The sequence below is a fragment of the Rhinopithecus bieti genome, unplaced genomic scaffold (assembly GCF_001698545.2).
Source record: "Rhinopithecus bieti isolate Rb0 unplaced genomic scaffold, ASM169854v2 scaffold_32083, whole genome shotgun sequence".
NCBI classification, from domain to species: domain Eukaryota; kingdom Metazoa; phylum Chordata; class Mammalia; order Primates; family Cercopithecidae; genus Rhinopithecus; species Rhinopithecus bieti.
Genome location: NW_016814096.1, coordinates 389,136 through 400,308, shown reverse-complemented (window position 1 = coordinate 400,308; position 11,173 = coordinate 389,136). Strand labels below are relative to the sequence as shown.

Genomic DNA, 11,173 nt, shown 5'->3' with positions numbered 1-11,173 from the left:
ATTAATTATTGCCTCAATTTCAGAGCCTGTTATTGGTCTATTCAGGGATTCAACTTCTTCCTGGTTTAGTCTTGGGAGGGTGTATGTGTCCAGGATTTTATCCATTTCTCTTAGGTTTTCTAGTTTATTTGCATAGAGGTGTTTATAGTATTCTCTGATGGTAGTTTGTATTTCTGTGGGATCAGTGGTGATATCCCCTTTATCATTTTTTATTGTGTCTATTTGATTCTTCTCTCTTTTCTTCTTTATTAGTCTTGTTAGTGGTCTATCAATTTTATTGATCTTTTCGAAAAACCAGCTCCTGGATTCATTGATTTTTTTGAAGGGTACACCTACGACTTTCTAATCAACCTTGCAAATTGACCGTGAATCTTTGTGTCATTAACAATAGTATGTTTAAGTGATGCAACTGCTCTCATCAAGTGGTTTTTTTTTTTTTGCCATTTTCTTTTATCCTGAGTAAATCAAACCTTTGATTTTATCAACTTTTATATTAGACAAAGGTAAATTACATTTTTCTTTATATCATGTTCATTACTCTTTTGTACTTATATTTATTATAATTTTTAGTTTCTCTTAGATGTTTGAATCTGTTAAGGTACTGCGGGATATTTAAATATGAAACATTGTACCTTTTCTTGAGGAACTTATAGTCTATAGGAAAATCTTTATTATTACCAGCTATGAGATTATTAATCTTAACTATTTAAATACATAAAGGAATACTTAAATATTCATGCCATTTATTAATACTTGAGAGTACTTTATTTTACAAGTAGGGAAAATAATTCTACATCACAATGCAGCTGTAGCAATCATAGAATCCCTTGAATTCAGCTTAGTAGAAATAATAGGTAACAGTCAGTGCCTTGCACATGGTAGATGCTCAAATACTGGTTGTGTGGATTATTACATGCCAGGGACTTTTTATTTATTATCTCCATTTTATAGATGAGGAACTTAAAGCAAAATGAAGCTATTAAGTAAGTTGCCTAAAGTTACACAACAAGGAAAAGAGAACCAAGATTGGAATACAGACAAATTTTGTTTCTAGAACCTGTGATTTTTTTTTTTCTTTTTTCTTTTTTGAGAGGGAGTCTCACTCTGCTGCCCAGGCTGGAGTGCAGTGGTGCAATCTCGGCTCATTGCAAGCTCCGCCTCCTGGGTTCACACCATTCTCCTGCCTCAGCCTCCCGAGTAGCTGGGACTACAGGAGTCCGCCTCCATGCCCGGCTCATTTTTTGTATTTTTTTTAGTAGAGACGGGGTTTCACCACGTTAGCCACGATGATCTCGATCTCCTGACCTCGTGATCCGTCCACCTTGGCCTCCCCAAGTGTTCATATTAACTTATTACTTGACCTTTTCTTTAAAACTTAAACCTGTCAACTATAGCCATCCCAAAGAGGTACATGACCCACAGCACAGTGGTGTTGCTTTTCTTTTTTACCCGCTTTGTATTCTCGACCTCTCTCTCTCTCTTTTTGAGTTGAGGTCTCATTCTGTTGCCCAGGCCAGAGTGCAGTGGTGCAATATCACAGCTCACTGCAGTGCTGGTGAACACCTGGGCTCAAGCAATCCTCCCACCTCAGCCTCCTGAGTAGCTGGGACCACCACAGGCATGCTGCCATGCCTGACTAATTTTTTTTTTTTTTTCAGAGATAGGGTCTCACTATGTTGCCCAGGCTGGTCTTGAATTCCTAGGCTCAAGCAGTCCTCCTGCCTCAGCCTCCCAAAGTGCTGGGATTACAGGTGTGAGCCATCACACACACACATATATTCTCATTTGTAATGTAAATACAATAATATCTGCCTTTCCTGTTTTAAAAATGTGTAATAAATATAAAATTATAAAATGTATGAAAAAGCACTTTGAAAAGATGTAGAAGCTCAATATTGCAGCAAATAAAGGTAGAGCCTTTGTGGTTGAAGGAAGGGTTGGATGAACACTGGAGCTATACTTGTTGGCTTCTCTTTTCTGTTAGCAGGCCTGGAGGGGTACCATGGAACTGCTAAAATTTCTCAGGGCATGATTTGAAAATTGTTAACTGGATCCAACCTTTTCCTTTTTTTTTTTTTTTTTGTAGAGGGAACTGAGACCCAAAGAGACTGGGTGAATTAATGTCAAGCAGCTTATAAAAAAGATTTTCCACCTTGCCTCACTTTGTTTTGCATAATGGTTGTAATCAGTAGTATTCTAAACAATCTGTAATTTTTACAACGTTAGCTGACACTGTTCTTGTAACTGACATTGTGACAATTCCCCAATATTCATTCCACTTCATTCTGTCTCCAAGCCAATTAATATTACTCCGTTCCCCACGGCAGTGTTTGGTGCTGGAATGAGCATGTGATCCAATTCTGGCAAGCAAGAGGTAGTTCAAGGAAACATTTTCTTTCTCTTTAATGAGTCCCAGAATGATACAATTGCCATATAATACCTGAATTGGCCTCTTGTTAATAGTCTAAGGAAGAGACCCAAGAATGGAAAGTGGAGACATGAAAATAACGTCTATATTGAACTATACTGAGTATCCGGGTCAACCACCCTGCCTAACTTTGTGGTCCCTGTTATAGGATAGTACATTTTCTGATTATTTTGTGGTTTCGTTATGGCTTTCTGATATTTATAGCTAAAGCATCCTGTTACTGACACTTTGTGTTTTTCATTACCAAATAATGTGTTTTGTACAAAATTATGGATATTTAAAACATAAAATGATTGGTTTTATGACATTTATGTCATAATTAACTTTTCCAAGTTCATCTACTACAAAATAAATTTCTCTGACTCCCTGATTATCTTTTTCTTCCATTCTTCCACAACTCTGTCCTAAGGTCTCTCTTTGCTTTTTTCAAAGTCTTTCTTTCAGTGAGCTCAGACTTCTTAAATCAACCATTCACTTCATGTGCATGATGGCATACATAGTTTTTCAGTCTCACATTTCTCTTTTTTTTTTTTTTTTTTTTTTTCGAGATGACATTTTTTTTTTGGGGGGAAAAGGTTAAAAGTAAAAATACAAAAAGGAAAAAAAAAAAAACAGCGTGAAAGCACAGTATGTACATTAGAAGAGCTGAAGAGAAATGAGCCTTATCATGCAAACCACATTGACTTTGAAACATATTGAAGTCATAATATTCTGAAATTCTTATTGTAGGGTACATACTGAGATTGTCAGAAAAGCTATGTGACCACTGGGGCTTTTGCAGCATTTCTCTTAATCTCTGGTTCTATATGTTCAGCTACCTATAGATCATCTCCTTTTGTGACTTACTGTAACTTCAGGGTTAACAGGTCATACATTGGATTCTTTACTCTCCCATCCACTCTACCTCTGAAAAAAAAATTCATGCAACTCTCCTTTCAAAGAAGCCATCTTGCTGCCTGTGAAAATGAATCATCACTGATACACTGAAACTTTATTTGAGGGAATTCATGTTCAGCTTTTCGTAATTTGAAAAAAATGTAAATGAAGGACTTTTTTGAGAATAGTTAACAACCTCTGGTTCAGGTTTGATAATTTGTATTTTTTGGCTTTTTAAAGAGTCTGTTTCAGGACATTTTCTGTCTCTTATTTTGCATAATTTTAAATATACTTTTTGTCTCTTCCATCAGTGAAGCACACTTTCCATCTCCTTTCCATTTTTATATTTCTTCCTTTCACATTTCATGGTCCCCTTTTCCTTTCTTCCAGTTTCACTTAGTCACTCTAGAATCATCTTTGACTCGTTTTTGACTAATCTTTTTCCTTTATTCTCCTTTTCCTTTTTACTTTCCATTTTTCAGTACTATAGACACTCATCATCTCATGCCTGGATTAATGTAATAGCCTCTTAGCCAGTGTTCTTTTCTCTAGTTTTTATTCTTTTTGCCAGACTAAGTTTACCAAGATACTGATTTAACTTCTATGTGCCTGACACACAGGAGGTACTTGGTATATGTAGAAGGAATGATAAATAATTCTCCTTTGCCTACCAAATCAAGTCCCAACTTCTTTAATTGGCTTTCCAGAGCTTTCATGATCTGGTCCATTCTACATGTTCAATATTGTTTGCTATTGCTTCTTAACAAGCATCTCCCATTCTATTTTAGCCAAAATTCTTTGTTGCCATTAGCATAATTCTTAGTTCTTTCTGCGTTTTGGTTTTGTTTTTCTCTACATCCCTTCCCATACTTGAAATGCTTTCTCTCAATGTACTTGTACCAAACAGGGTTGGGCCAGGAAACAGATGGCATGTTGGAATGGTAATTGAGAAAAGATTAATGAATAAGCTATTTACGTAGTTGTAGTCAGAGGTAAGGGAAACCAACAAGGGATGGTGAAGCACCCCACAGATAAAAGTAGTGGGAGAATGATTAACACACCTGTACCAGAAGGGAGAAGGGAATGAAGCAGATGCTGGAATCTGGAAAGAGCTGTAGCTATACCTGTAAAAGAAAGCCTCAAGGCAGAAGCTGCGGCCTTTTTTTTCTTTTTCTTTTTTTTTTTAAAGAGACGAGGGTTGGGGGGGGGGGTTTTTTTTAAGAGATGGGGGTGGGATTGGGGGGTCGCTGTGGCACAATTATTACTCACTGCAGCTTTGAACTCCTAGGCTCAAGTGATCCTCCAGCTTCAGCTTCCCAAGTAGCTAGGACCAGAGGCATACACCATCATGCCTGGCTTATTTTTTTATTTATTTAGAGACAGGGTCTTGTTTCGTTGCGCAGTCTAGCTTTGAACTCTTGGCTTCAAGCAATCCTCCCACTTAGCCTCCCAAATCACTAGGATTAGCTGTGATCTTTGATAAAGATATACAGCTATTGCTGATTTGTGGTCAGTAGGGAGGGAGCTGGTAAAATACCTCATTCTCTTTCTCTTCCTTTTTTTTTTTTTTTTTTTTTTTGAGACGGAGTCTTGCTCTGTCACCCAGGCTGGAGTGCAGTGGCCGGATCTCAGTTCACTGCAAGCTCCTCCTCTCAGGCTCACGCCATTCTCCTGCCTCAGCCTCCCGAGTAGCTGGGACTACAGGCGCCCGCCACCTCGCCCGGCTAGTTTTTTGTATTTTTTTAGTAGAGACGGGGTTTCACCGTGTTAGCCAGGATGGTCTCGATCTCCTGACCTCGTGATCCGCCCGTCTTGGCCTCCCAAAGTGCTGGGATTACAGGCTTGAGCCACCGCGCCTGGCCTCTCTTTCTCTTCCTGGCCTACTGATACACTAGTACCTCCCACAAATTTAACCCAATCAGGAGCCAGAAGACAGTTTGCTGTACCCACAGAGATCAGCCACATAGGGCACAGTGCAGTGTGGAGAAAGGGTGGGAAGTGAATCAGGAGTAACAAATGAAGGATATCCAGTATACTACTCATTCTTCAAGGCCCAGCTCAAGGTCTGCCCCCTTCATTCAAACTTTCGTTCGTTACTTCGATATATACTGATTGTTCTCTTTATGCCAGAAATCAATTTGTCTGCCTGCTTTTCTAAGAATAGAGCCCTATCTCTTGACTCACGTGGTTACTTTAGCAGTCATTTTATGTGGTGTGCACATCCAAAGGTGGTATTCGAACTAAGACCAATGAGTCCTTTCTCCTGGATTTTGAATTTGGAGTTAGGATATACTTGGGTGAGTTTTTCCCTGGGTGGCTGAAGCTGTAACATGTAGAACTTTGAAGGTTTTAGTAGCCCTGTTTTCTGCTGCTCCTCTTTCAGTTTCCTTTTGGGTTTCCTCCTATCTCAGTTGACTTTATTTCTCACCCTTATATACTGGGTTCTTCTTTAATCTATGAATTTTCCTTAGGATTAAGTCATTTTCCATTTTCTATCCTCTAATAACTCTCTAAGTGATAGTACCTGTTTTTACAGCTTAAATACTATTTTAAAACTACAAAAAATGTTTTAATTTTAGGAAAATAGAAAATGCTAATTACATAATGAAGAAAATAAAAATTTCCTATAATCTCACCACTCTAATAAATCAACTTATTTCTACAAAAGAGTCAAAAGTTTGTTGTTTATCCAGTTCTTAAGACCTTTAAAAAATGAAGTAGTCAGGATTGTTAATTGCACACTGATTTAGTCAGCAAAGGAATTTATTGGAAAGGCATTGGTCATCTCACACTTGAAAAATGATTACAAAGAAGGGAGGTTATGCAGTATCAAAGACCATAGCATAAAACCAGCTTCCACTCTTGAATCGTGTGTATCACAGCTTATACCATCATTGCTGACCATAGTGGATGCTGCTGCTGCTGCTGCTGTATCACTGTCACCTATAGAAGCTTGAAGTTACTATACTTCCCTGTCTACTAACAGATGGATTTGCAATAGTCCTTGCTTTTTTATGATAACTAATCTGATATCCAAGACTGGCGCATCAGATTAGCAGAGCCTGGTCTCATGCTTATAAAGCTGGTACCTGGCATCTTTGCTTCTCTGATAGGCAGTGGGCTCTTAGAATGTAGAAAAACTGCCCACTGCCTACCAGAGAAACAAAGATGCCAGGTACTAACTTTATAACGGAGTTCAGATACTGTGTAGCCAGGACTGAAAATCAGATTCTTGAGTATTTAATATAGTCAGTATACACAGAAGAACAGCACAATCAATTGCACACTAATTCAAAAGTTGGTATTTCAAGATCTTAATGTGTTTGATTGGTATCTACTAAACTTAATGAACATGTAACTTCATAAATGAAGACTGCTTTTACATCCTTCAGTTCCACCCTCCACAACACTGCCAGAGTTATTTTTCTAAAATGCAAATTTTGTTATGTCATTCTTCTACTCAAGATCCTTCAGTGGTTAATTCCCCATTTTTTATAGTGTAACATTCAAACTCTTTAGCGTGATATACAAGTCCTTCTCAATATTTGAATCCTGCCAAATTTCTAGCCACAACTACCAATATTCTACTCTGTCCCCTGAAATAACACATTAGCTCCAGTCATATCTTATTAGTTCTGTTTCCCTGAAAAATATCATGCTCTTTCATGTTTCTGTGGCTTTGTGCGTGTAGAACCTTTTGCCTGGAATGCCTACCCCTTTGTTGTCTTCTTTGCAAATTTATCTTTAAAGATTGGGTTCAAATACCACCTTTGCGCGTAATACCTTGTTGATACCCTCAGTTTCTTTTTTTTTTTATACATTTTTCTAATGTAGCACTCATTACATTGTATTGTAATAATTTCTTACATATTTTTTCCTATTAGAGGCTAATAAATTTGGGAATTGAGATTTCCTTGTTATCTTTTTATCTCAGAAGATGTTTGTTGAATAAATAATGGAAACGCTGTACTTCTGGTTAGTTGATTATGTTAGTACACTCCTTTTAAGATTCAAAGTCATGCAGTCAATCTCTTTATGATTGATTAACTTTGCCTGATCCACAACTGCAGATTATGTTCCCACCTTGGCTAATCTTGCAAGGGAACTAGGGAAAATACACTTTAATGGACCAACAGTATTATTTTGATATATGAAATATAACAAATTGTAATTATAGGCTTAAGGATGAACTTTGACACTGTCAGGAAAATACCTTTTTTAAGTGAATTATGTGTACTGAATTTTCTGTTTAATATGTTTCTTATTAAGGAACTAAAAAAAGCAGCCTCAGACTTGATAAAGTCCAAAGTCACATGTCAATATAAGATGGGAGAAGAAAACATCAATCTAACAATTAAAGAACAAAAATTTCAAGAACTTCAAGAAAGACTCAACATGGTATTTTATTAAATGTATTTGTTTATAACATTAATATTTTCAATAAAACTTATGAGAGTTTCAGGATTATAACACAAAAATATTCCTTCTTTGCAAAGTCAATATGCATAGTTAAAGGTATTATGAATCTGTTTTCTTTTTATTAGATAATTTTTGCCATAGACTTTAGAACAATAAGATTTGGCTAGAACTATTTTATTTCCACTTGTATAGTGTTTTGAATAATCTTGTGGTACAATGGTGTTTCCAGGACAGCTTTGGAGATGATAAATTTTATAGTTTTTAACATTTACAAGTTTGCACCAACTTATGTTGGTATATAATATCTTCTTCAGTTCACTGAAGTCACTGTTTAAACCACAAACAAATGTGGATACTTTGGGCTGGGTGCAGTGGCTCATGCCTGTAATCCCAGCACTTTAGGAGGCCGAGGTGGATGGATCACTTGAGGTCAGGAGTTCGAGACCAGCTTGGCCAACATGGTGAAAACCCGTCTCTGCTAAAAATACAAAAATTAACTGTGCATGTTAGTAGGCATCTGTAATCCCAGCTACTTGGGAGGCTGAGGCATAAGAATCCACTTGAACCTGGGAGGAAGAGGTTGTAGTGAACCCAGATCACACCACTGCACTCCAGACTGGGTGATAGAGCAAGACACAGTCTCAAAACAAACAAACAAAAAAACAAATGTGGGTACTCTGGGGGTAGTAATAGGTCATAACACTCCAAAGTTTGTTTAGTACTGAATTGAATGTAGAATTTGCTGAATTTTCTATCATAACTTTAAAACTATTCAAATTTTAAAGGAATTGGAATTAAACAAGAAGATTAATGAAGAGATTACACGTATTCAAGAAGAAAAACAGGTAAGCAATCATAAGATATTTGGAAGTCAGTAAATATTCTAAAAATCAGATAAAATGTGAAAAATAAATTAAGTGGAATCATGCATAGCACATAGTAGGCACTCAGTTAATGTGTATTAAATATACATGTGTATACTTTTAAAAATCAGTCTCAATATACTTTCATTAAAAATACCTTAATTTTTTCCTTGATAGATTAGACCAGTGATACCCTAATAGATAATTATTGAAGTTTATTTATGTGTAGTACATATTTTTTCAGGACATTATATTCTCATTTGAATCTATTTGATGCTTATAATTATTCCATTTTTTAAAAGATGTGTGAAAGAATATTCCTCTTGTTTCTTTTTTCTCTTCTGCTTTTCCTCCATTTGACTCTGAATGTATGCCATGACACCCTAGCCCATTATGACATTTTATAATATTATACCTCATATGACATTTTAGTAGTGATATGTTTACTGTTGGGGGGTTGGTAGCCAACAAATGTTTATTTTAGTTTTGAATTATTCACATGTGTCTTAGAATCCACAGTTTATTCCAAAAAACTTTGTTAATTATTTGAGGGACTCTTGGAAATAATGTAATAGAAATTATTTTAGATACCATTAGATGTGTCATTAGTTTAATATATTGAAATTAAACTATAAATACAATGAGTTAGGAAACTAGAAAATGTATGTGAAGAATGAGCTTGGAAACATACCTACTATCTTAAAACTTTAAATTGATATATCATATTTGTGTATTTTCAAAGGATATCATCATTTCTTTCCAACATATGCAGCAGTTACTTCAGCAACAAATTCAAGCTAATACTGAAATGGAGGCAGAATTGAAGATGCTAAAAGAAAACAATCAGGTTCTATCTATCTATCTATCTATCTATCTATCTATCTATCTATCTATCTATGTTTTAGTATATTTTCATCTAATTAACTTCCCCTGTTTAGTTTATTCTTCTGTCCAGTTTTATTGAAATTATTTTGAATTCTAGGGGTAAGATATTGACTTCCTTCATCAACTTGTTTTCAGTGTCTAAAGTAATGAACATATATTATTCAACATTTATGTCACTAGTGAAATGTTAAATTTTATCAAGTATCTGACTTCATTTTACAAAGTGAAAAATCCACTCTGTTACAACAGAATGAATAGGAATTTTTTTTTTCTTAGAATTGTGGTCACAATCCAACACTGAAAATAAAAGGTGAAAGTGTCAACTGCAGTTTAAGAGAGCATTCAGCCAGCTCTCAGAAGTTTGGGGTAGATCTCTCTTCACAGGAAAGTGATAAAATTGGCACGGTTACCACAACAATCACCTCATCATCCTCTTTCCAATATATATAAGAAAATGACTGGGAAGGAGAAGACATTGTTGGCCATTGATAATTTGGGAGTGCAGGGTTCAAAAGAGAGGCTTTTCTCTTACATCCCTAGCAGAGGCTGGTGCATTTCCCCTTATAAAGCTAAATGAAGAAATGTACAAGAAAATCTCTTGTAGGGATTGAGATACAAGAAGGGGAGACTGCCATTTGTTCCCTGGCTAGATGCTTGAAATGCTGTTGAAAGGTGAAGGTCCACTCTAGTGTTACCAGTAGAGTAAAATGTGATAAGTTCATGTGGAAGCGGTTGGCATATGTTTCTTTTGTTTTGTTTTGTTTTCTTTTCTTTTCTTTCTTTCTTTCTTTCTTTTTTTTTTTTTTTTTTGAGATGGAGTCTTACTCTGTCACCCAAGCTGGAGTGCAGTGGCATGATCTTGGTTCACTGCAACCTCCACCTCCTGGGTTCAAGTGATTCTCTTGCCTCAGCTCCCGAGTAGCTGGGATTACAGGTGCCCACCACCATAGCCAGCTAGGCATATGTTTCTTGAAGTTTGGAAGTTCGCCAAGAACATATCAACTGATGCCCAGTTTTGGTCTACAAGTTTCAAAAAGAAAAGTCTTTAGAGTAATCTCTGCCAATGGAGCTTGAAGTGTATTATTCTTAAAAAACCTTAGTGGTTATTTGGCTTCACATGAAGGAACCATGGAGGTTAGTGGAGGAGCATGAACTGCCCTGTAAGCCACTGGGCCAAGTGATGGGATGTCCAATTCAGAAAAGGGGTTGGGGGTATGTTCCACTGGGGTGGCCAGTAGAAGATACTTCTATCCTTCTGAAAGGGTTCAGGGTAAAGCTGAACATTTCCCATGAAAACTACAATTACCTCCCACATAAAAACTACCATCAGTCAAGGCCAGGGCCAGCTTCATGAGTATGTGACCAGTGCACTGGCATCATAGGGATCCACACTCAGAAGGGCCTCCTGCTTCAGGTTTAATGTTTCATGGTCACTGTCTTGAAGATTTTATTTTGAATTTACATTTTGTAAATGAAGTCTAATGGTAATGAAGCATGTGCTAGGGGCTTAGATCTTCAGCTCAGGTATTGTCTCCACTACCTCCCAGTACTGGTTCTTGGCTGCTGGCTCTTCCACCCTCTGGGGACCTACATCCTGCTTTGCCTCCTACTCCTGGTTCCTGTCCTGCCACTGGTGTAGTTTGATTGGGTCACATTTGCGGAGAAAGGTGTGTGTTCTACTGTTGACCTTTGGTTAGGTCTT

General features: G+C 36.8%; 1 protein-coding gene across 1 annotated transcript in view; it reads left to right on the top strand.

Annotated features, from left to right (window-relative positions):
* CCDC73 (coiled-coil domain containing 73) overlaps nt 1-11,173 on the top strand; it is a 155,283-nt gene that overhangs the window by 97,969 nt on the left and 46,141 nt on the right. Inside the window, 3 exon segments of the mRNA XM_017849710.1 lie at nt 7,574-7,702; nt 8,509-8,568; nt 9,329-9,433. Of these exon segments, the coding sequence (XP_017705199.1) occupies nt 7,574-7,702; nt 8,509-8,568; nt 9,329-9,433 (294 nt within the window).